Below are 26,105 nucleotides of genomic sequence, written 5' to 3'. Positions count from 1 at the left end.
TCGTCCATTGTTTGCCGTTATATTCCTGCCACCCCACCAACCACCTCCACTGAAGGACAGAAAAGAGCAAACTATGACAGAAATATCCATCCTTTGCAGCAGAACCTGTGAGGTCAGCAAGAATGGCCCAAGGGTGTAAGATGCTAAAACAACAGAGTCAAAGGAAAAGGCTTAAGGGTGTGTGGCCAGGCTGGATAAACCCAACAGCTGGGGAGGAAGGACACGTGAATCCACTGATGATCCATTAGCAGGCTCTGTAAGATGTGAATCTAGCTTCTGAGCCAAAGAGCACACCTTTTGACTTATTAGCAGCCAAAACCTTGCGTGCATTACTTCGGGGTGTCCCAGGGGCATGTACAAACCAACGCTTTTCCCTACCAGAAGCCAGTTACACAACAGGAAAGTCTGACATAGGAGAACATCTCAAAATACATGGCCACCGGGGCAGGTCACTCTGTGCTGGGGCTTCTGGGCATGGAGGGTACGAGGCAGGGATGCTGGAGTTGTGGGATGCCCATGGTACCCAGCATGGAGGACAAGCTGCTGCCGTGCGGGTTCATCCTGGCAGTTAAACACCGTGACACGGCCATGGTGCCACCGGCTCCTGGCTGACCCAGGGGTGATGCTGGTTGGGTACGGCGGGGCAGGTCCTCCCACCACCACTGCATTTGCTCCCTTGCCAATGGATCAATTGTGCTGAGGGAGGTCTGGGCTGTATGTAGGTCACGCACATCGCTGGCTCCAGCACTGCCATGAGTTTGTTAAAATGAACAAGGATCCCCCTTCTCCCTCCATTCAAACCCCCTAAGCCCAGCCCTTGGCAGAGGGCAGCCTTGGCTCTCGTCCTAGAGAAGAAGAGCATTTCTTTGAGGCTTTGGGATCATTTGAGCAAAGCCAGTGTGTGTGCAGCCCCTGGACCAGTATGGACGCTGTGCCCTGTACATCCTCCTGAGCGATGTGCTCCCTGTTTGTCTGTGCATGAGGAGAGCTCTGTGCTGGGAGGCAAATTGGCAACATGACCCAGTTCATGGTTTTCTGTCAATAAGGCTGCCACCGCTCCCTCTCAGCTTTGTGAAATGGATGGGGCTGATCCAGCTCCCGGAGAAGGGGGATTTCTCTCCTGGGGCTCGCTGCAGCATCCCCTGGGGCAAACGGGGCAGCCACGGGGAGGAGGGAGCTGGATGTCCCACACACAGTTGCTCCCCTGCTTGTCTCTCCTTGGGAGGGGAGCAGATAAGAGACATCCCACCCTTTAACCTTGGGAGCCTCTGGTTTTGGCCACCCAGCTTTGATTCCCCTGGGAAGCCTTTATCACTCAAGGAGAAAACCCAAATCCTCTGGCAACTTGGCTCCTTCCGGGCTTGCCAGCTGGAGGAAGGGGAGGGCAGGGTGAGAGAGAGAGAAGGAGAAAGCAGAGAAGAAACTTCCTCAAATAAAAAAAATATTCCGTAGTTTCGAGCAAACTTTGCGCTAGCTGAAAATTTGACCTTGTGTTCTCTCCTAGGAACAAACAAGAGCAGAACGAGGATCATATTATTTTGCCTGAAATTTGGAGTGGATCAGACCCCTGCTGTTCTGAGCTCCTGCAATGAATGGCTATAAACAACATGCATTTCCGGAGAATGAATTAAACAGTGAGCCTGAGTACTGACTGTATTTTAAGAGATGTTTATTTGTCCTCACTGCCTCTCTATAAAGAGTTGCACAAGGACTTACTAAATTTTAACCCCACATTGTTCTTGGGTAAACACTGCCCTTTATCCAGCCTGAGGAGTGCTGGCAGCAGAGATAAGCCCACATTAGCTCGGCTCTCTGGAGCACCCAGCCTTTCAGCAGCGATCCCGAGGCAGCCCTGGGCATCAGTGCTGCACCAAGACCCTGCAGACCCTGGGGGTCTCTGCAGACCCGGATCCCAATCACCTGCAGATCTCTGATAGTTTTCTACACTTCTCTGAGAAAAAAGATTTTGCGAGAAGGTGGAGAATGACCTTGGCCTGCAGAAGCGGAGCTGAGCCGGTAACTTACATCTCAGCTCCTCTCCTTACTTTGCATGGTGGAAAGGGGAAGGGTAAGAAGCCGTGAACACCAAAAAGCAGCGCTGTGACTCCCCACCCAGTCAAGCCCCAGGGACACCCTTGTGCTCAGCTCCTCCTGTCCCAGCTCCTATCACCACATGAAGCAAGCACCGTGGTGCTGTGGTCCATCCCTCGCACGCCCTTCCCGCAGGCAGCGATGGGCAGAGAAGCGCCGAGCGCTTCCTCCTCCCGCACTTGCACTCCCCACACACAGGATCACTGGTGAATACACAAAAAAAGGCGAAGGGAGGTTAATACCACTGCACACTTTCTGTTTTCTTTGATTTCCACATCTAAACAGCCTGCACTTTCGGACCATCTGCTGGCACCCAGTGGGGTGGGGAGCTAGGGCTGCACAGCCAGCGGCGTTCAAGCAAGAAGAGCAGCCTGGAGTGTTGTATTTCTAGGGGAAAAAAATGGATTTGCTGCTCACAAGGGAAAGGCTGAGTAAAAGCATGAAAAGTAAACCCCGGTGCCTTGCCATGAAAGCCAGGCCAGCTCTCCCTGCCTTACCAGGACCCCTCGAGCAGTCCCTACCACCCTGCTTTTGGGGTGTTTCAGGGCGTTTCTCCCTCTTTGGGGGGCCATAGCCACAGGATGTGAGATGCTGAATGAGTCTCCAAAAAGAAGAAGGATCTGTGCCTTGTAGAAACGTTTCTGAACTCATATTTGTTCCCTCTCCTGGGTCTGGGCAGAATGTCAAAGCCTGCTCTGAGCTGGAAATATTTTAAGACTAGCACTCACTGGAGACTGAAACAATGGCAATTCTTCAGCTACTGAGGCTTTTATAAAAGGGCTTTTGACACAGAGGCTGCTTAGGGTTGGGTTTTGCTTTTTTTTGTAGCCGCTTTTTCTCCCAGAAAACACTGTGCTAGCGTCCGTGTGCATGCTTGCGCACATACTTTCACGTGTGCAAAATGATCTGCTGGCTTTCAGCGGGGCCGTGCATGCAAATGCCCACGAGGGTGCCTGCAGCCCTGCTAGGGTGCAGCCAGCGCTGGCGAGGACGCCGCTCACACGGGATGCCATGCAGCCGTGCGGGAAGAAGGCATTTGAGAGTAAATGTCAGCTTTTGCGTTTCTGGGTTTGGGGCTTTTTTTAAACATGTGGGTGGGACTTTTAATGCCCAGATGAAGCTGAGACAGTTTCAGTCTCCAGGGCTTATCCAGAAGATTCACACAAACGCTATGGAAAGTGTCTTTTTGCTTAGGAGGATGAAATTTGACACTGCAGAGATTTTAACCCGGTATTCCAGCCAGGAGCCTCAGTGGTTAGTGTGTCGTATCTGATAAAGGCTAATCAGCCCTCCTTCAGGCACCATTCAGTTCTGATTTTCATCCGCCTCCCATGCATATTGCGTTATCCGCGATACGTACTCACGTGCAGGCAAACCAGTGCAAATGCTGCTCAGTTCTGGGCTTCCCTGGACACAAGACCAACAGGCAAGAAAAAGGGTGAAGAAGCAGATGATGGGCCCCACAACCAAAGCCGTTGCAAACAGCTCCCAAACAGGTCTTCAGCACTGATTGGAAGCCAGCAGTGTCCGGCACCAGTTTGCACTGGTGTGGGGATGGGATCCCAATGGGGAGCAGGGTTCTGACACAGCCCTGCTGCCGGCTGCCTGCCCCGAGCTCAGCATCGCCTGGCCCCGGTGCCGGCTTGTGCCATCCCAGCCAGCCTCCTCTCCCGCTAGGTGCCTGAAGCCTCCTCAGCAATTATCCCAGTTGCTGTTTGTTCAGGCGATGTGGATTTAGCTCTCCAGCCTCATGTGTAGTGTGTGTATAGGGAAAGATAGATTGCCGCTACTTTTCAGTATAAATCACATTCCTTACAACACTCCAAAGTAGCATTTTCAACCTCAGGGTGCTAATAGGATCCAGCAGGAGAAAGAAATGTCAGCTAAGTAGCAGGCGCTGTTTGGAGAGTGCAATGGAGCTGATCCACAGCCCGGGGGCAAAAGGAGCAATCCCAGGGCAAAGGTTAAAGAGTTCAGGAGCACTTCAGCCTACTTAATTGCAACAGGCCTCTTACACAGCGCAAGATGGATGACTCAAGCCGGGCAAGGGGGGCAGAGCGGGGCCAGCAGCATCACCGGCTGGATGCAGGCAGGCGGCCAGTGACCGCGGCGGAGGGGACCGTGATGGAGGGGACCACGGCGGCATCTCGCCCCTCGCTTCTCCCCAAGATGCTGCTGGATGACAAGGTGGCCCACACCACACCGGGACCCCCGGCCACCAGCTCTGTCCCCTCCGCTGGGAGCCCTGTCCCCAGCCTCAGCCGATACATGGGAATTACATTGGAGCGGGCTGATGCTGCGGAGGATTTGTTGCAGGAGCTCAGCACAGCACTCATCCACACAGATAAATAACCGGTAGCGAGAATAATTCCACCTGCCAAGGAAATATTTCTTACTCCCCTGAAAATCATAAGGAACATTTAAAGGGGGAAGAGGGGGAATTGGTTAGTGTTGCTGTTCTTGTCATTTTTACAGGATTTGTTTTCTGATTTCCTACTATTTCGACTCTTCAGAATGTGAACATGTTTTGTATCAGCCCCAAGGTGCTTCTGCTGGGAAGGTGCTCCAGATAATATTTTTAGTAGAGTTTTGACTTGTTTTCTGACATACATCTGATAAATGTCATCAAAAGCTGTTGTTTTGCATGGAAAAGGTCTTTTGCATTATTTTTTTAATCTAAAGAAAAAGATTAGAATAAAAATATTTCATTCATTTCTCACCAGTAAGATTTATGCTGTTTCCCTGGTGATAAAAGCACAAGGCTGGCTCTTCAGACATATGCATTTAATTCCCAACTCCACCACAAACCCCCATGATGACCTTGAACAAGCCACTCGGGCTCCGATCCGTACAGGATGAGATTTTTCTGTTAAAGCTCCCATTTGGCCTCTTTGGTTGGGATAACATCTGCAAAAACCGCTCATTTCAAGTGAGCACCCTGATCCCCATCCCACCACCCATCCATCCCATGGGACCCGACTGAAGGTGCTGCCCAGTGTGGGTGCCCCAGCCCTGCACCCCGAAGCCCCCCTGGGCGGTGGATGCCCTCTCGTGGGAAGAGCTGGGCTCGACACCCCGTGGGGTCGTGGGCAGAGCCCCCACAGGTACCCACAGGTGGCCGTGGGTACCCCTGACCCCGCGGTCCTCATACCCCAGCCTGGAGCGGGGACCCCCAGGCCCCTGCCCTCCCCGCAAGGCAGCCCTACCGCCGGGGCATCACCGAAACCTTTCCAGGGTAAAGCCTTCGGCACCTTTTATTGAGGAGAGGAGAGAGGAGGCGTCCTGTCCACCTGTAAGAGAGGGATGGGGGCATCTCTGCTCCTGCCCCCCCCCCCCCCCCCGAGGGTCCCATGGCCCTCCCAGCCCTGGGGGGCTCAGGTGAGGAGCAGGGCAGCAAGGATGCAGGGCAGCAGAAGGCAGCCGCCAGTGAGGCCAGGGGGCGGCTGGGGGGCTCTGGGGGAGCCGTTGCAGAGGTCTGTGTCACAGCAGTGGATGCGGACCCCCGGCAGCTCCTGCTGCTGGCAGTGACGGGAGGTGGCACAGCCGCTGGTCAGCAGGATGCCCAGGACCACTGCAAAGCAAGCACAGCGTGGGATGTCAGGGCCAGGGGGACAGCGGTGACAGGCGGGGCAGAGGGTGATGCTCTGCCAGCCTTGCACCAGGGCCAGGCCCCGTTTGAAGGCTGCAGGGTTGCCTTTGGGATGCGAGCATCGCCGGCTTGATCAGGCACCCGTGGCGACCCCAGCCCCCCAGGCAGACTCACCACTCTCTGTCTTAATGCAGAACCGGTGTTTGAATCCCTGGTGGGAGTGGGAACAGGTGATCACCTCTGGGTTAGAGCACCCCATGTCCACGTTTTTGGTGCCAACGATGATGTTGCAGCCATAACACTGGAGTCCGGACACTAAACAAGAACCAGATGAACCACAACTGGATTTTATCAGGGGGAGAATACTTCATCTCCTTCCTAGCTGTTCTCTAACGGCTTTGCAGCGCTCTCTGCCTTGCCAAGTCACATCAAGCGCTGAGCCAGAGCCCGAAGCTGCCTGCCCACTTGTTTACCCACTGGGCCCAAAAAATATAAAGCATCTCCCACTAGATGTCAGTGCGAAATCAGAGATTAGCCGGAGAGTTGAGCTGGGATCAAGCAGTGGGAACAAGGGAGCTTTGAAACAGGGTTTGAGAAGAGTAGGGGAAACCTCCCAACCACAGACACCACCGAGCCAGGGCCCGGCTGGTCTCTGAAACAGCTTTTCCCTGTTTCACCAAATTCCTCCAGTTTTAGCTGCGCCTGCGTTGGAGGCATCCACGCCGGAGGGATGGCTGCAGGAGCACAGTTGGGGTTTCTCCCTGAATTCCCTGATCGCGGGATCTGTCAGGGGGGTAAAACGCCTCAGAAGCAGAAGGAAAATCCTCGTTCAGAGCAACTACCAGGCAACACACCCGGGACAGTGGCGCTGGTGTGTGTCCCAGAGCTTTGCACCTTGTACCGGTGGCAGCTCAGTGTTTCCGTGCAGGGTCAGCGACTGTGTCTGAGAACTGCTTGTCCTGGACCAGCATGGGAACTCAGCCATTTCTTAGATTTCTTTAAAAAACCCCATCCTTCAAAGGATATTAATTTACATCATCCACAGAGTTTAAGGCAAACGCAGCACCTGATCTCTGTGTTGATTAATCACAGCAACAAAAATCAAGTTGGGCTTGCTGTTGCCGTTGCCTTTTCCCACCTCTGAATGCCGACCCAGAGCCCTTGCCGAGCCCAACCTCGTCTGCTCCCACGGGGTTGTCAGGAGGTGGGTGAGCACCCTTGCACAGCCAGGCAGGGCAAGGGGGTCCCTGCCCTGGCAGGAGTGGGGGAGGGGAGCCCAGGGGATCCCGGCTCCTGGACCACGCTCCGCGCCCACCTGCCCTTGTTTCGTACAAAACGTGATGACATTAGCTCCATCCTAAACCCGCCAACACGCAGCTACATCGCTTAGGGCAGGAATGGCCCCAAATTCATCCCCAGGATAAATCACACCTTAACAACCAGCATTTAGGGAGGATGCAAACAACCATAACTCCAAAGGATGGGGTACATGCCGCACCCAGGGGACAGCAGCACTTACCCTCCGGGAGGACGAACACCACAGTCATCAGAGAGAGGATCCCATGGGCACCTCCAGGCATGTGTCCTGAGAGCATGGGGGTCGGCTCCCAGAGCCCGCGGGGGGCTCGGAGGGCAAACGCCGGTGTCTGGGGCAGCAGGCAGAGATGGCCTCTCCTCCTGGCTCTTTCCCCGGGCCGTGCACGCCGCTTGCTTTTCACCTGCAAAACCCTCCACCAGAATAAAGGGAGATGCCGTCAGTTCAGCAGAGATCTGGCTGCGCCTCGCTTCTCCGGCCAGCCCCGTGGCACCTGGTCTCGTTATGCCAATGCTTAATTTCTCCCTTTTCCTCCTGAGAAATTCTCCGATTCTTTCAGTTCATGCACAGACCTGAGTGCATATGTGCTACCCTCAGTTATTTCTGTCCTATTTCCTCTGTCCACGATCACTTCCCATTAATACTACCGTGCAGCAGCTCTTGGAGAGAAATTCTCCCTAATCAAGATTTAGTTTTAAATCCACTTCGAAATCCTCTAATTCAGTTGGATTACGTAGAAGGGGTTTGGGGAGATGTGTGTTTTTACTGGGTTTTTTTTCCTCCTCTCTTTCCTTTCTGAGCTGCCTCATCTTCATGAACGGACCCACCGGCTTTCTGTGACATATTGTGCTATTTAAAGAGGGCAGGAATAATTTTATTAAAGAGAAGCAGTCAACTAATTTTAAATCCAAGGCTTGAGATTCTCTAACAAAGTACAGCCCTGGGGATGGCTGTGGGGTTAAAAGGAAAACTTGAAGGAGATGGGAGTGGGTTTGAATGTATCATATGCCTTTGCATACAAGAAAATAGTTGCCTTAATAAAGCAGTAAGGGGCGAAACGGGGCCAGCCCCGGGCTTGCATCGGCTCTGGAGGGAGGATGGAGGATGGCTGGGGCTGCTGGGGGCTTGGGAAGGTGGCCAGGGGCGCAGTGGAGGCAAGCACCGAGCCATGATGGCTGTGATCCTGGGGGGCCAGGATCAGACCCACAGCCACATGGGGCATCACGGACATCACCAGCTGCAGGATCAGGCCCCCAGACCCCTGTTGGCTCCTCCACTGCTGTCCCCGCAAGCAAAGCCCCAGCTCTCAGTGGAGCTAATAGGACTTAGAGAGCTAATGCTTACTAATAAGAGAGCGTGACCAAATGCATAGGATTAAAAAATTAAAATGACAAAATAAGCTGCTTATGTAGCCCATCCAGCAACCGCCTGCTAGCAACACCTGAAACCCCTCACCCTGAGCACCCAGGCAGCCCACGGGCACCTCCTCTGCCAGGCACAGCTCCTGGCCAGGCAGGGGCTTGGACCTAATCTCTACACAGCATCTTCATTAGCAAGTATGCTCGTTAATATTTTACTGGGAGGCAGCACAAACTTGCCCATGTTTGGGCATCTACGGCTCAGGATGGGGCAATTAGCACCTGGGAGAAGTGCCGAAGTAATGCAGCTTATTTATTCAAATCACTTAAACCACCCACAGTGTCTCGATTGCCTCAAAACAACACGATTATAACGAATGTCTAACACAGCAAAGCCTGAAAGCCTCGGGGAGAAGGGATAAAACGCAGGAAATGGGATTGATTTAAACACATGCATAAATCAGAGCATTCAATAAGGAGGGGAAACTAACTTTTAATCCCCTAATAAACTCTTATGTATCTGGAAGGAGCGGGAAGGAGCAGCCAGGAGCAGCCGGGCTTGGTGGCAGCAATGCACAGCAGTGCACAGTGGTGCACAGTGGTGCGCAGTGATGCACAGTGATGAGCAGCGGTTCGCAGTGATGTACAGCGATGCACAGTGATGCACGGTGATGAACAGCGATGCACAGCGATGCACAGTAATGAACAGTGGTGCACAGTGATGAACAGTGGTGCACAGTGATGCACAATGATGCACAGCAACGCACAGTGATTCACAGTAACGTACAGCGATGCACAGCTGGTAGGCCCAGGGCCATGCACCCCACTGGGCTCAGCACCTGGCTCTGCAGCTTCATCCAGCCAAGCGGTTCCTCCAGCACATGGCACCAGCTGGCCTTTCCCACTGGGAACCGAGCGGGAAGCGCCGGGAGAGCCATTGGGACCCAGGGACAGCACGGTGCCACTGAGCCTGGCGTCGATGGGACCAGCAGTGGGATGCTGGGGTGGGTTACCCAGTGGGAGCATCGCCCCAGCCCAGTGCCCAGGGCTGGGCTGAGGGGCAGCTGGTGCAAATTTAGCCCCGCGGTTTGGTTTTATTGTCTTGCAATCCAGACACATTTATCAGCTCAGGGGCAGCAGGAACACGTCGGGAAGCAGCCTTCTTCCCCTGACTGAGAAAAATTTGATCAGCAAATCCCCCGGAACACTGGTGTTCCCACTTAAACCTTTGCGATACCCGCAGAGACGGCTAAACCCTGCGCAGATTAGACGGGTCCGCCTGCAAATCCTGCTTTAGCGCTCATCCCCGCGGCGGGCCACGTCGCACCCCCGCCCCACCACCCACCGCCGGCGGCGCTCCAGCCCCAGGCCCCGCACTCGCCCGAGGCGGGACTCGAACCGCTGGCCAAACGCTTTCCCGCCGCCATTAGCGAGGCGGAAGCAGAAGTGCCCTCCCCCGGGAAACGCGCCCGCGGTTCCTTAGGGCTCGGCGGCGGCAGCAGGGGGCAGTCGAAGAGGACTTGGGCTGCGCTCTGATTGGCTGAGAGTGATGAATACATTAAAACAGCGGCGAAAAGCGCGCGTCTCTGCTATTTTAACGGGGTTGTTGGGGAGGGTTTATCCTCATTCGGGGGAATTAGCGTAAAAATTTTAGGTAGGGTGAGGAAGAGATGAAAAATCGAGAAAGAAAAAAAAAAAAAAAGGTGAATTTCTCCTCACTGTATCCTGAATAGTAGCTGCTAAGTGGAGGTATAAATAGCTCGGGCACGGCAGAGCGATCGTGTTGTATGAAAGGAGAGAAGGTTAGCACTCCCCTTGATAAGGATGGAAGAGGCCCCAGTGGCCTGTACAACACGCATACGGTTAAGGCACTGCCACCTACTTCGTGGCATCTAACCATGTTTTTTTCATTACTTTTTTTTTTAAAAGTGCCCCTAACGCGCACCCAGCTCCCTCCTTTTCTCTCCGCCTAGCGGCACCCAGCACAGCCGAGCCCCAGGGCAACAGCTCTTTCCCTCAGCAGGCTGCAACGCGCTCCAGCGCCATCAGCCTGCACTTAACACACGCAAAACTACATCCTTTCTACTGCACAGAAGAGCCAGCCCAGCCACACACAAACTTTGTTTTCAGTGCTGTACTTGACAAGATTAGCTAATCCTGGCTGTCAAACCACCCCTGACATGCCAGACTGGATACAATTACAGCTAAATAGAGCTCATGCCAGTAGCCCCCAGTGTTATTCCTAGGTGGGATACCAGGGACTTAAGCACAACGTTCATAAAGTGCAGCTTTCTTAGTAGATCCTTTACAGCAGGGCTCTTCAGTTTGGGGGAAAAGAATATCCTTCAAGAGATGTCCTCCTGACAACAGGAGAACCATCTCCCTTTTTCTCCACAGCTCTCTGGCTCAGAAGGCAGGGAAACAGCTACACCAGCAAAGCCATTCACACAAACACAGCTGCATGGCAAGTATGATGCTACAAAACATTCCTGAATTTCTGTAAAAATGCTTTGCTGGAGTAATATACAAGCTTCTCCACACTGGTAAAGCAGCACATCCACATCCTGCAATTGAAAGGTTTCACTGGCCTGTGAGAAAAAGACTGGGGGAAAAAAAAAAATAAAAGTAAAGAAATTGATTATTTCAGGAGTGACGCTCAGTAGGGCTAGAGACACAGTGTCCTTTCCTGGGGGATAATGAAAAACCTCAAAAGACAGTGATATTATTAACAGCCATTTTAGCACCAGCTCAACATGAAATCTATTTTTATATTTTAAAAAGCTATACCTCATGTCTTGCAGCTGTCTTCTTCTCTAAGGGTAAAGCAAGGCAGTCTCGGAGCAGCCATGAGAGGAGAGGTTTGTACTGTAATTGATTTTCAGTTATCAAGCACATGAGGTCGATAATAATGGATTTTTGTTTCACCAGGAACAAAACATCCCTTTAGAGCAGAACCCTTTGGGTACAACAAAACCTGTGCCTCAACACAATTTTTAACCAGCACAAGCAAACTCCTGGATCGCCACTCAGCCTGCCCTGCCCATTCTGCAAGGAGAGGGCAGCAGGATTCCTTTCCCCTTAGCTAAAGGTCTCTGTGAGGGTTTGTACTAATGTTGCCTCTGCCGAGGACGCCTTCAGTTCAATCCTCTTACTTCCCTTAAACAAATTTTGACGTGAGTTATGCTCCTCTCTTCTTTCTCCATAACAGATGTAAAGCACCACGCTGCTGCTTTCTTCCTCCTCCTCTCCTCGCTCAGCGGAACTGCTACAGATATACTTCCTTCTAAAAGTGTTTTTAAAGAAGGCTTCTTTGGACACAGACACTTCACATTAGTACACTCTTACCACCAGCATACACATAAAATCCCACCTTTTTATTATGGCATATGGTATTTTTCTGGATGTGTAAATACCACATGGGTATGACAAAAAGGGAAAGAAATACCAACGCTGAAATAGGTACAGAGTCATGCCATTATTAATACAGTTTCATACGATGGGTTTTCAAGATACAAAAGTCTGGGTTTTTTCTTTTTACATTGAAATAACTTTACAGTGTTCTGTGAGCTTGCTTTATAACCAGAAGAGAAAAAAAAATTAAAATATGCCGAGAACAACTACAAGCAAGATTCATTTTAATGGTTAACAGAAGAACTGTAACTTTGCTCTAGAACAGTATCTATTAAACACACGTAACGAGGTAAGCAACTATACAGAAGGTAAGAGGAGCTTTCACCACAGGAGTCAAGTCAGGGGCAGGAAGAGGGAAATCTGGAACTGCATGGTTTTATTTGGTCACAAAGTTTGAGCTGAGTGTTTAAAATGAAGCACCCTTAAAGATGCAGTACTCCTATTTAAAACAATACAGAAACTTCCCAAGAGACTAGAACCTACAGTCTGGAAAAAAAAATAAAAAATTAGACATTTAAAAAAAATTCCACACATCTCTAGGCTCATGACTTAACTTACTGTTACAAAGTAGACTGGCAGCTCTTCCTTAGGCAGCAACAGTGCCCAGAAGTAATGCCACCAAAAAGTACAGTATCTTTGGGGTGTCCAATACAAGGCTGACACTTCTAACGCGATGTCAGAATGATCCATTTGTCTGCCAAAAGATTAGGCAAGAAAAGGAGACACTGCATCTTTTTTTTTTCCCACCACGTTGCCCGGTTCTAGCAAAGAGCTAAGGCGTTTTCTTTGGGCCAAGACTAACAGAAACCACTTTATCAAATATTCTTCAGGTTTCCTGCCATACTGGATTTATTATTCTCATGTGGTTTTTTTTAATATTTTTTTAAAAACATTTTTTCCTGACAGTCTCTAAAGTGATACTGGAACATTTAACAGTCACTCTTCCACAGTTTAATTGTTTTGTCGTTTTCTAGTGCCGCTGATGCAATGATGTTTTCTGTTGGGTGACAAGCTGTTGAGATTACAACATCTATGCAAAAAGAGAAAACAGACAAATATCATTATTTACAGCAGTGAAATGTGGTCCACAGCAGGCATTTCTCAAAATGAATGTGTACTGCTACCTCATTTCAAAGCAGCATAGCAAAGTTACTATTTCCTTGTAATGGAATTACAAATGCATTATTCATAAATATTTTACAATTACCGCTTCTCTGTGAGAAGAAACTAGCAAAAAAGAATTGACAGTATTAGTTGGAAATGTTTGACAGGTTTTAAAATGTGAGAACTCTCTCAATTCTAGTTGTTGCTTACTTCCAAGCAAGAACTCTTGGCATATATCAGACACAGCTAATAAAGACCCAGGTCAATTTTTTGTTTCCATGTAAGGTGTTTCCAGCATCCTATTTGATGCTCAGATAGCACTTCATCTTCACAGCCTTGCCCTAGCCTGAAAATGAAAACCTGCTGCCACTGCTCCCACTTACAGTCCAAATCAATGGTCCTGCAAAGGAATAAGCACGCTTAGATTTCACAGCACCGTTCCTTCCAGTCAGTAGAGTGAAAGTGCTGCTCTATTATGGGATTCAGACTGAAGTATCCATCAGGTGACATCTCAATATACGCTCAGCACACACTCAACTCTGCCTTCAAGAACAGGGACACAGACAGACATCTCCAAACAGCAGGACCACATCAGTCCTTATCCTTTCAAGAGCTGCAGCTTTGGAAGGTGTTAATAGGCAACTCCAAGTCACCGAGTCACTTCAATATCTCAACCAGTTCTGAACTCAAGGAAATCTCTTTTGTAAGCTGATGTCAAAGTTATCACTGGGAAAGAATAAACACTTGCAACGCTCATAAAAACCCCTTCATAAAAAGGAGCAAGCTCCTAGGGTTCAATTAAGCTTCAGCCAGTCAAGCATTTATGGGTCTGACAGTCAAAAGTACACATCAAAGAGAGAATGCTCAAGCTAAGCCCTCATTACAAGCTGACAAGAGCAATACTCCATCAATAAAAACAAAATCCTCTTCCACACCTGTATGTCCTTGTAATTTCTGTACAATCTCTTTTGTCTGAAGGTTCCAAATATAAACGAGGTTGTCTTCTGAACCAGACACGATCCACTGGAGGGGCACAGAAAAAAAACCAGAGCAAGTTATTTTAATCTTTCTCCTCATCTGTATCTAACTTATTATTCAGTAAACACTTCCAGTGTCATCACATGAAAGGGATCTTCCAACATTATATGACCCCTTGATGCGGTTCATTCTCTCTCAGCCTCTGTTCAATGCATATAGGCAGCAGATGGGAACCAGCACCCACCAAAGGAGGTTTCCAACCCCAAACTCCAGTTTCTTCTACAGAAAACAGCAGCAAAAACTGCACATCGGTAAAAAGCATCTCAGATAAACACTAACCTTTCCACCAGTAACGGAGAAATTTGCAAATATGCAGTACTTCTCATTTTTGTGTCCTGTGTAAGTCTTCAGGCACTACAAGTGAAGAGTCACAAGACATTAATACAGCTGGGAGGTAATTTTCTCAGTCAAGGACAAGGACAAATTGTCTTGGCAGAAAAGACTAAACCTATCTGCCTGTGTTTCCCACCCTGCCAACTTATCAAAAGGATGCAGAGGGCATCCCTGCCCTGCAACACTAAACAATCTGGCAGGGGCAGGGAGGGAGGGGAAGGTCTAAATTTGTCACATTACCACAGAGAAGAAGCGCAACAATAATTCATTGTTCATAAAGAGAAAAATGCAGAAATATAGTTTTACTTAACATATCAGGGCCATGCAGGAGCCTAAACACAATTCTGGGTTGGTTTTTTTTCCAAAGGCATCTTTAGTCATTGCATCATAGAACAGTTTGAGTTGGAAGGGACCTTTAAAGATCATCTAAGTCCAACCCCCCTGCACCATCCAGGGACATCTTCACTAGATTGGGTTGCTCAGAGCCCTTCCAGCTTGACTTTGAATGTTTCTAGGGATGGGGCAGCTACCTCCTTTCTGGGCAACCTGCTCCAGTGTTTCACCACCCTCACTATAGAAAATTTCTTCCTTATATCTAGTCCAGATCTAACCCCTTTTAGTTTAAAATGAGTACCCCTTGCCCTATCACAACAAGCCTGCTAAAAGTTTATCCTCTCCAATAAAGCAGTATTAATACTTTTCTCCTGTAATATTCATAAAATGTTAGGCAAGTTTAAAAGCACATATGAAATCCAGATTTTCCTATAAGCTTAGTTAGGTCTACATAGTGAGACAAGATTGGTTTTACCTTTCCTTTGCTGTAGTCCCAAAGTTTAAGAGTGCTATAAAACAACAGAAAAACAGATTTTAGTTCTTGGGGGGGGGGGGGGGTGTGTTCATCTGACAATTTCCTAGCAGCAGAAAAAGTCTCTCCTTCCCAGAGTTCTTAAAGTCTGCATAGATCACTTTAGCCTGGCTTTGCAATGCAGCATTAGTTAACCCCAAAGTATCAATTTTACTGCCATGCCATTCAAATTCTCCTCCGTCAAAAAGGGGGTATTTAAGCACTTCCCCTCACCTGCAAGTTTCTTTATAAATAATGACCAGACAACTAGGAAAGCGATCGGTAGGATAACAGACAAATTACAGGGACAGAGGATAAGGTTATTTGGCAGACATCCCCCAACGCCCAGGGCATCAAAGATTCATATAAATTTCATTAGACATCATCTTTCTCAGGGTGAGAAACCCACTAGAATCAGGGATGGCCCTGGAAATGATCCCTTTTCCCCCAGTTGTTTTAAGAAATCAAATCCTGCTGAAAGTAGATACAGATCAAAAATACATACACACCACCCTAGTTTTTCACCTTACAATCCTGCACCAGGTTTCAGGGAAATAAACACTGGACTGAGGCATCCTCAACCTGTTGAAGCCTAAGCCAGTGCAGAGCAAGCAAACGAGCACACTACTGAGTACAATTTGGACATGAAGAGAGTGTCACTTGTTTCGGGCAAGCACCAGGCTCTTCCACAGACTAAGCAAGCCTCGTGCGTGTCCAGATACAGACCAGCTATACATCCAGACTAGTGTCAGAGCTTACAAGATAGTCCCCTTTCTCTTCCACAGGGAGCCCAACACGGGTTTTCTCTGCTTTTCATTGACTCATTGAAAAAGGCAGGCAACAGTCTGTGGTATCTTTTGTACAAAGATGCTCAGACAAGGAAGGCATCAACCTCATGACCTAGGAAAGGAAGGTCTCACGAAAGCAACGGCATCATTACTGACTGTGAATGGAGACACAGCCTTAGTCACTGCACAGAAACTCTCCAGGTGAATCACTCTCAATCAGCCCACCTGCACCGCTTTCATGCCTTACACAAAGTTATTTATATATTGCAGTCTATTACAGGTTAGATTTTCTGTCTCTCGATGCTACAAAAGAATCATACGATCAATACAAGGAATGTTGAGGTTTTGAAAGGTACAGGAAGGAATGAATGGGTGTTGCAGTCACTAAGCAGCACCAAGACTTTCAGATGACCCAAGCCCTGCCTGTGCTGTTCGCAAAGCATACTGTGCAGGCTTTTTAAGTTTGATAGCATATACAAACTTGTGTAGTTTCATTACTGTGATAGCTAAAGTGTAGCAACAAAGTTTCATCTGACACTCAAATACTTCAAAACCTGTGGGGTTTGGGGTTTTTTTAAATACTTACTTGTCCAAAGTTGCAGCTAGTATGTATTTACCATTTGGTGAGAATTTCACAAAAGACACAGGAGGGTTATCATCATCTACAGTGAAAATAAAAGCAGTATTTAGTACACAGTTGTATTATCTCACTGACAAAGAATTTCTTTTGACAATAATTTGTTGTTAATTGTTTTGCTGAAACAAGCTTTCAATTTTCTTGTCCCTTGCTACTTCAAGAAAAAGATAGGTGTAGGAAAGGTGATCATTTTCATTAAAGAAAAGGATTTTAAGCATTTTGCTCACAAACATTTTAAATAACCCTTTGTAACTGAACTTCCCTTCCTTGCATCAACAATTCACAAAGTCCATATCTCTACTTTTTAAACATTATATTAGAATACAAGCCACTGATTTGCAGAGCCATATAACTTGTCTATATAAGTGCTTTGTAAGAATATGAAGGACTAGGTAACATATGCCCAGCAGGTGGTTTCCTTTCATTAGCTATGTTCACAAGATGCCTTCATGCATCTTGCAATAAAAAGGCAGCTTGTGTTGTCACAGACTACCTGTTTCTACCATATCCAACAGCACAAACAATTTTATCGCTGCAGTTTTGAAGTGCTGCACAGCAACCACTACACAGCCAAATGATCGAAAAACCTCGGAAAACTCATTTTTCCACATTTCATTAAGCTCAAATGAAACTTAATTGCTTAAGCAAGCTTTCATTCATGGGAGAGGACAGTTTCTCTTATTGCAATAGACAGGAGAACAATAGGGTACTAACAGAACGGTAGGAAAACAGTACAACAGAGCTTAAGGAAGCCACTGTTCACAGCAATGATGCAGAATACCTATGTCACAACTTAACAGTGAAAAGTAAGAGCAGAAACAAGAAATATTCCTACTTACCAATCAGTGTTTTCAAGCACTGCCCTGATGCTGTATCCCAGATTCGACTATTAAAGACACAGAAGAACTTTTACTATTGGTTTTTAAGTCTTTGTTCTGATTTTAACATTACAAATACAAGCTTTCTTTAAAAAGTCCTTTTTTTTTTTAAATGCAAAAGGTTTGAACAGTGCCACAGGCAAGAAATAACAACTTACCAGAGTCCATCATAGCTACTTGACACGATCAGGGATCCATCACGATTAAAATGCACCTGTAATATTATAGAAGGGGAAAAACAACTTACTGATGCTCATAAAGATCAAATATTTAAGCTCCGCTGAAAAGACTGTCTTTATTACTGACACTGCAATTCATGTGGATAGAGGCAGAAAGTTAACACAACGTACAGACACAAGTTTAGATGGGTAGCATCATCAAAACCAAGACTCCCCCGCAGTTTGTCTGACAAAGAGGGATGGATGTAAACTACAGCTGTTTATTCAAGCATCAGGGACTGGAATACATGTTTCTTCAGAAGCTAAGAAAAACACGTGATACTCTGTTCAGACAGCATTAGCTGCTCAAACAATGGTAGTACAAAACCTGGGGAATAGTACCTTATAATTCTAAGGGCATGGAAATTTACCTCACAGGTAGCCAGCCACATATGTTTCAAGGTCAATTTATTGCTTTGAACTACGGCTCAAAATACTGTGGTTTTAAATAATAATTACTAACATATTTGTAAATGTGAGATATCTTCTACACGAGGCAGAACAATCATGTTCCAACAGCCATGGCTTAGCACATCTGAGAGGCAATTTTTTTTCAGTTTCCTTCATTTCAAAAACATTAAGAGTTGAACACCTTCTGGTTTTCTTTCATTTGAATGGATAGTGCTGTATTCCAAGCTACCTTCACCTATTAGACGAATGAGATTTGAAACAGAGCGTACTATGGAACTACCCTGCTCTCAACTTTGGTAACAGCCTGGAACACAGAAGTAACAGACATACAGGTTGTTCTCTGAGCCTCAAAATGATCACAAACATCCACCACAGCATCAGACAGCTAGATTCGGGCATGGCTGGCACACCACTATTCATTGCTCCCCACATTAACACCCAGAACCAAAATCCATACCGATCTTACAGAAACCACTGTTCATTTCATTCTCACTGAGCAATGACCACTGGCAAATCAGCCACAGCTCATCCACTACGCCATGTAAGAAGGGCTTGATAATAAGAGTTAGAGCACAAACCTACTCCTCTACAGAGGCAGGAGTGGAGCTCTGCTAAACAAAACAAACATGTAGTACGTTCATTGATCAGAAGGGACTTACAGCTGAAACTGGGTCAGAATGAGCAGGCAATGTCTTGAGGCACTTCCCTGTTTTCACATCCCATATCCTCACGCTTTCATCAAACTGAAGATTGAAGAAATGCACAAGGTGGTTTAATGGTGCACCTATTCGAGGCATGCAAGGTGTTATAGCCTGACTAGACACACGTGCCTTCCTCCAGCTGCATCAGAAAACCTAGTAAACGAGCACTGCACAGGGCAAAAATGACGGCCTGGGAACACAGCTCCCTGAACTCTTCCTCTCCGTGCAGGAAACCTGCACGTTGAGGATGGGTTAAGGGCTTGACCGTGGCCCCAGGCAAAGAGAGCAGCAGCACTGCACAGGTCATCCAACTACAAGCTGTGTTTGTGGAGGAAGACAAATTGAAATGGCACAGGGTTGTGATCGGAACCCCCTTGCTCCCAACCCTTGGTAATGTGACTAGCGTAACTAACGCCATTTTATAAGGCAAGCAGGCATTCTGTGTGACTGAGCAGGCCATGTATTCCTTCCCTTTCCCTCGTTATCAGGCCCTGAACAGATTGGTCCCAGGCACCTGGCCAACCCGGTGGTGGTGTTCAGCCCGTCCCAGAACAGGGAAGTGTAAGAGCACACAGAGCACCGTCCACAGAATCAAGCAGTCACAAGTCAATCAGAAAATTTGGACCAGAACTGCTGCTGGACAGTGAGACCATGACCCACCCCCCAGTAGCCAGGGAGGCCCCCCACCATCATGTGCTTCCTCCAAGGACTGGTGCGTATTCTTTTATTTTATATGATTTTTTACTCTAGATTATGATTGTTATATTGATACAGCAAACCATGTATTAAGATCTGACCTAATCTGCAGAGGGTCCAGGTGATGAGAAGTCATACTCTGAGTTAAGTCAGAATCTAGGGGATTAGAAATCATAAGTTGCTGTATTATAAATTCCATATTACGCTACCTGTAAATTGTACTACCATTGACCTTGCTTTAGAAATCCTAGGCCATTCTAATCATAAGTTCTGTGTCATACTATCATACTATCCTGTTAAGAAAATAAAGCTTTAATTGTAACTACAACTTAGTGCCATCATTGTGCCAAGGATCCCTAAAACAACCTGTCTGTCCCCTTAGTATGAGGTAACAGGGGTGTGCTGTACTTGCTCTGCATGAAGAAAAATAAAAAAGGCACTTACTGATCCAGAAACGATGAGGTTTGACTGAGGGTTGAAGTTGCAGCAGAAAACGTAGTTACTGTGCCCTTTCAATGTCTTTAAGCACTTACCCTGAAATAAGATTTAGCAGACTTAAATAAACAGCATCCTTCAGCGCCACAAATGCATGCAAGTAAGCTGCATTAAGGTTAATCGCCGTGCAGCACACAAAGAAACCGTCTCTAACCCCAGATTTAGATGGGCAGAGGACCAGTGACAGCAAAACAACAGGAAAGAAAACCCCCACATTTTTAATGACTGCAGCCAAGCTACAAATCCTTTGGGCAACACAGGAGGAGCAAGCAATTTAACATACCTAACCAAAATTCAACCAAATTATCCAACCCTCATTGTAATGACAGAAAAGGAAGGCATAGAGAAGCAAAAAGAGTGAAGCTATGATAAGAAGTTACAAGGTTTCATCTGAGAAGCTGCTTTCAGAAATGAAGCCTGCAGCTGCATTGCCACCACAAGGCTTAAGCACTCTCAGAAGATAACCAGGCTCCTCATGATACCCATAAGCATCCCCCTCATTCCAAAAGCAGACAGCGTAACTCGCTCATCATCACAGACCATTCAACCAGCAGCTCATTATAAGCAGGAAAAAGTATTACCCAAAAAGCAGCCAGTGCTTAAAACTCTACCTTCTCTCATCATAGCACACAAAAGCGCTCTCAGAAGACCACCAGTTAAGATGCTAATGCAGGAGGAGAAGGAAGGTAAGGAATAGTTTCTGCCCTTACCGAGCTTACATCCCATATTTTGAGAGTTTTATCATCGGAGGCAGAGACAAGAAGGTTGGAATCTGATGACCAAGCAACATCAGAGATACCCTAAAACAAAGGAAAACAATTATCTTCTCAGCTCTGTTTGTTCACTGACACAGGAAAACAAAAACCAGACTGCATGTATATTCACAGCTGAAGCTTGAAATAAAATTCAGCATTGAGAGCTGGGAATTCATCAATTTGACTGAGTTAAGAGGTCCTTTGACACTTATTCAATTTAAGCTGAGCCATATACTCCAAAAACATCAATGACTTGTTCACGTATCTCCTGCCATGACCACCAAAACCCTTTCTCGGCATTCATAAAGAGCACGCTAAATAAACTAATCTGAACAAGCACCTCCTCTTTATGACAAAGAGCTTGCTCTTCGAGGTCCAAGTCCCTAAAGGCTAGAGGAGAACAAGATTCTACTGTTTTTTCTTTTGGTGAATCTTCATTATTGCTCATGAAACTTCAGCATGTAAGAAACTTCTGAAAACAAAACCAGAGGATATGGGAGTTTGCGTCTTCTTTAGAACTTTGCAGAATGAGTATGTGTTCTGTTTATGTAGGCAAATCGACAAGAAAAATTCAATCTCCTTAAAAGGCAAACCATTCTGCTCCATATACAAAGGAAAAAATGGAACAGGACACAGCATTACAGCTTACAGGGATTTTCACCAAAGAATGCACTGCCCTGTGTCTGAGGGCAGTGTTCCCGAAATGGAGGGACTCGAGAAAATGGCTAGGGAATGGGCATGCAGGTACTCCGCTTCAGCCTACACTTCAGCCCTATTTCCAGCCTGACCTGGTATTATTTCAGCAATTCCAGTCCCAGGCCATTGCACAGGACTGTATAAACAAAGCACAAAATGAGACTGAGGAACAAGCATCCTGCACAAAACCTAACCAAGAATGGAAATTTCTGGATGAGGAAAACAAAGCAAAATTCTTTACAAGTGAACTTGTATTCAAGCGCATAATAATCTCCTCCTACTTACCAGTTTATGACCAGATATTGTTTTTTCAAATTTGCCATCATATGCTCCCCAAATTTTGATGAGTTTGTCAGCAGCTGAAATAGAACATGCCAGTTGAGTGACAAACACCATTAACAGATACAACTGTTCCTTCCAGGTGGAAAGTAGTATGTTAACTACATCTCTGCAAACACTGGGTAGCTCTCCCTCCCCAAGCAAACCTAAGCGTATAAGGTAATATGTAATGGGTAAAAAACAGTTTCATACACGCCAAGCTGCAGCAGCTGAGATTACATAAACTGCCTGGAATGCACAGAGTCTCCTGCCGCTTTAGTTTCTCTGACGACAACTTGGGCTTCTACTTTTGTTTTAGATTGCCAGTGGTAAAAGTAATACTGTTCCATAGGAATGCTGAAACGCTTTTGCCCCAAAAGAACTAAAATTACACCACAAGCTGGGCTGAATTAATGCCTGCAAAACCCCCAAACCTATTATCCATGTTAACTTGCAAAACACGCCAGCAAAAAGGGTTGACATTTGTCAGACATTTGGGAAACCCACGTAGGGGAGAGCAGGGGACTCTCATGAGGAAACTCGAACATAAAAACAATGTATATATGGTACACTGCACTGGTCTTATTAAGGCTATCTGCAGTTAAGACAAAGACTTGAGTCATTCCCACGCCCGGAAGATGCTTGAGTGGCCCTCACCATCCCATCCAACAATATTCCCTTTTATGAGCTTTGCTACCTACCTACTTTAGCTTTACCAGAGCTAAATATTTGCCTGCAGATACTGTACACAAAGTTTAATTGAAAAGCTTAAGCCCTGTCTTTTAGCGGTACAGAAAAGCACAAGGATTTCCTTCACATGGGGAAAGAAACCTTTGTTTGGTTTTGCCCATTTGCTCAGCAAAGCAAGCTGAACAGGTGAGGGCTCTCCAACTCGGCAACGCATAGAACATCCAGTGTTCAAAGTAACAGAACTTAAAAAGCTTAAAACACATTATCTCAATGACTGACAGCTTTGGTATTGCTCCTTTTAAGAAAAACCACGACACTACATCCCTCCTCCACCTGATGAAGATAACACCAAAGAATGGCAGTTCTCCAAGGCCCACATTTGCATGATTTAGGCGAGATAAAAAAAGAAAGCAATACTTACAGGAGCTGGCTAGCCACTCTCCATTAGGACTAAACTTTACTGATGAGACTGCCTTTGTATGTCCTGCTAATGTGAACTTTAGAGCATAGTTTGGTTTTACTGGCGCAGGCTGTAAGAAAAATATATATGAATGAGTTGAATAAATTCCAGATTTAATATCTCAGTGACAAGCTCTGTTATCAGACTGCGTCAGTACACAGTAACAGACTGTGTGGATGTTCACCATAATAGAGGCTCCTGCATTTATATTCCTTCCCTCCCCTCTCCAAATTAAAAAAAAAATGAAAAACAACAACAAACCGAACACCCTTGCTGTCTGGGGACAGCAGTGCCTTACTGTTGTATGCACGACACCAACTCATCCTTGATAGGCATTTCATCCAAGCCAATAATAAACAGGTGAGAGTAATCCAACAGTCCAACCACAAAGTGCTTGACAGATCAAAATAATACTCTTGGCATTGATCTGTGTAGCACCTTTAAGTGTTTGCAGTTCTCATTCTTATCATGAATTAGATCACAGGCCAATTCCTCCATAGCCCTAAAATCCCATTTTTCTTCCCTTTTCACCCTTTGGGAAGGCTTCCTGGTTAGCCAATAACACCTTCTTTGAGCATCTGTGGGCTTCAAAGAATATGAATAACGACCCACTTTGCAACTAGGATCATAGATTAACCAATCCTCCAGTCACCTCTAGGCACTCCAAGGACACAACCAACCTGTCTTTTTAACGCTCAAAGTGACAACAAGTATTGGTTAGCGACAACTTCCACACCACCAAGAAAAGCCTAGCACTACAGAAGAGGCTGTACTCCATCCGCTTTTCCCATAAAATCCTCAGCACGTTTTCAGCTCGAGCCTGCAGCAGAGGTCTGGAGAAGATTCTTAATCTATATGAGAATTCAATTCTCTTAATTCTGGTTTGCCTGTTGCATACGCAGGTAGTCGCCATGTGTATTTACACGGATATTGTTCGGAGCCCCACACACACACCTTGCTCTGATTGGTCGACGAGGAAGGAGTAGATTGTGTTTTGGTGGATTCTGCATCTGGCTTCTTTTCTTCTGTTGCCATGGTTCTGAAGCTGGCAAATGAGACTTCTAGTGCTTGAAGGGGGAGAATGAATGTGCTGCTTCAAAAGGCAGCCCTTGCCACAGAGAGGAGAGCTGCACTGAAATGAAAACCTGGAAGAAAAACAAAATATTCTCATTAGCTGTCAGGAAGATTCTCAGCAGCCAGAAGAAGGAGCTTAGCCTAGCTGCAGGTCGCCAGAAGCCAGTATGAGACACCGTATTCTGCATGTGCGGAGCAACGCAGCAGTATTTTGGGCCTTCGGACCTACTAAGGTGCAAGACCAAGAACCCAAACCACAGCCTTTTAGCACTTCTTGGAAAGCTTTTTTCCACTCTGCTCCTTTCCAGATAGAAATAAAGTAGAATCTCTTCTAGGTGTGGCAGGGTTTGGTTATCAAATTCCCCAAAATACTTCTAACAAATACTTAGTACATAATAAACACAACTGTTTGTACAAAAGATGGGAGGTACAGTCCAAGGCCTTTGTGGGTTTTTTTGTTTGTTTTTTTTTTTTTTTCTCTCTAGATTTATTAAGGTACAGAACACAAGATCATGATCAACACAAAGAACAGCTGGCACTATCAAAGCTTAAGACCCTACTAGATTCCTTTCACTCCTAAACGCATTTCAGGCTCGTATTTCCCTCCTAAATGGTTTGAGCATCAAATCATGCCCTTCTCCGCCTGGGACTGAAAGCCAGCCTTGCAGGAGCCTCCCCAGGCTCGCCGGCTGTGCCAGAACTGACGGCAGCTGGTGGTCAGCGACCGGGGCCGATGCTGCAGAGGGAACAAATCTCCATCACAGCTCAGCTACCTTTCAGCTCAGCAACGGAATAACGGACAGCTCACACCGAGAGGGCTCGGCTTGAAAGGATACTCGCACTAGCCCACCCCTCCTTGCACTAGCCCATCCCCGCTACCCTGCTTTTGGCCGGTGGCAGCAGATCTGGGTGCACTGCCAGCACCTCCTGGCATGCGGAGCATCTCCGGCTGGAGGGGACAGGAGGCGCAGAGCTCAGTGCTACCGGCTGCCCCCCGCTTTACTCAACCCCCGGGGATAAACCGCCGGTCGCAACAATGAGAAATTAAAGTTTCCTACTGCAGCTCAGGCCCTTTCAGCTGGAACTAATCTGGGAACTTGGGCGGGTGCTGCCAGCACTCAGCTCCTCCTCCACACACCCTGGGGGCTGGCCGGGGGGTCCCCGCAAGCACCCAGCACCCTGGGCAGGGACGGGGGGTTGGGGGTCCCCGCAAGCACCCAGCACCCTGGCCCAGGGGGTGGGGTTTGGGATGGGGGTCCCAGCAAACACCCAGCGCCCTGGTCCGAGGGGGAGGAGGGCGGAAGGTCCCCGCCAACACCCAGCGCCCGCACAGCCCCCGCCGCCGGGCACACGGTACCGACACACCCACCGGCCGCCCGCGCCGCGCCCGCCGGCTACAAACGCCCCTGGTGGTGGCGGGGTTGTGTGCGTGCCCCTGCGGGGGGGTTGGGGGGGATGGGGGGGGGATGGGGGCCCAGCCGTGCAGCCCCTTCCTCCCCGGCCCGTCCCGCCCGCTGCAACCCCGCACGGCGCCGCATGCACGCGCGTCTGCAAACCGCCCGCGGCGCGCGCGCCGGCCCGGGGGTCCCCGCGAGGCAGGGCCGGGCTTGGCGCGCGCCCCCCGCGCCGGGGAATGCTGGGGGGGGGGGGGGGGGGGGAGCGGGCTCCGCGCGCTGTGCCTGAGGCGAGGCGGCGCCGCGCGCGGGGAGGGGAGCGGCGGCTGCAGGAGCCCAGCTGCAGGAGCCGGGCCGCCCCCACGCCTCTCGGTGACTTACCGGGGGAGAGGGAAAGGGGGGGGGGCTGGTGGTGGCGGCGCCGCCGCCTCCTCCGCGGCGAGGAGGAGCGCGGCCGCGGGAGGGGAGGGGGAACGCGGCAGCGGCAGCTCCGGGGCCGCCAGGCGGGGGAATGCGGGACGGCGCCTGCGCGCTGCGGGCCAAAGGCTGCACAATGCCGCTCTCTCCCGGGAGCGCTACGGCGCGGCGCGAGGGCCAAAAAGCGCCGCTTGCGCGCGCGGGGGTGGGCGGTGCCTCAAAGGGGCGGGAACCGCCCGTGCCTCGGCCTCTCCCGCCCTCAGCTCCCTCCGCGGGGCGGGCTCCTGCGCCGCGCCCGTCTGTGAGGAGCGGCCTTCGAGGGCGCCGCAGGCCAGCGCCCGGCCCGGCCCGGCCCGGCCCGCCGTGCCGAGCGGGTCCTCTCAGGGCCGCATTT

The 26,105-nt window shown here is 48.3% G+C and overlaps 2 protein-coding genes and 1 non-coding gene across 3 annotated transcripts; 1 reads left to right on the top strand and 2 right to left on the bottom strand.

Annotated features, from left to right (window-relative positions):
- Window positions 1–4,726: 4,726 nt before the first annotated feature.
- LOC129736801 (ly6/PLAUR domain-containing protein 1-like) lies at window positions 4,727–8,106 on the bottom strand. The gene is made up of 3 exons (XM_055720681.1): window positions 7,200–8,106; window positions 5,855–5,995; window positions 4,727–5,662 (listed from the first exon to the last, which is right to left on the bottom strand). The coding sequence occupies exons 1-3, from the start codon at window positions 7,273–7,275 to the stop codon at window positions 5,466–5,468; spliced, it is 414 nt and encodes a 137-aa protein (XP_055576656.1). The 5' UTR covers window positions 7,276–8,106; the 3' UTR covers window positions 4,727–5,465.
- A 2,027-nt stretch (window positions 8,107–10,133) lies between these two features.
- On the top strand, window positions 10,134–10,261 carry LOC114016650 (U6atac minor spliceosomal RNA). Its single transcript, XR_003561251.1, has one exon. It is a non-coding gene; the product is annotated as a U6atac minor spliceosomal RNA (small nuclear RNA).
- Window positions 10,262–11,706: 1,445 nt separating this feature from the next.
- On the bottom strand, window positions 11,707–25,814 carry WDR5 (WD repeat domain 5). Its single transcript, XM_055720858.1, has 14 exons — window positions 25,676–25,814; window positions 23,781–23,971; window positions 22,788–22,896; window positions 21,644–21,717; window positions 20,618–20,707; window positions 19,857–19,946; window positions 18,675–18,758; window positions 17,545–17,600; window positions 17,348–17,394; window positions 16,458–16,533; window positions 15,048–15,081; window positions 14,186–14,260; window positions 13,804–13,891; window positions 11,707–12,794 (listed from the first exon to the last, which is right to left on the bottom strand). Exons 2-14 carry the CDS (start codon window positions 23,859–23,861, stop codon window positions 12,694–12,696), a joined length of 1,005 nt encoding a protein of 334 aa, XP_055576833.1. The 5' UTR covers window positions 23,862–23,971; window positions 25,676–25,814; the 3' UTR covers window positions 11,707–12,693.
- Between the last annotated feature and the right edge of the window lie 291 nt (window positions 25,815–26,105).

The sequence above is a fragment of the Falco cherrug genome, chromosome 9 (assembly GCF_023634085.1).
Source record: "Falco cherrug isolate bFalChe1 chromosome 9, bFalChe1.pri, whole genome shotgun sequence".
In the NCBI taxonomy this organism is placed as follows: domain Eukaryota; kingdom Metazoa; phylum Chordata; class Aves; order Falconiformes; family Falconidae; genus Falco; species Falco cherrug.
This window is presented reverse-complemented; position numbering and strand designations above follow the sequence as displayed.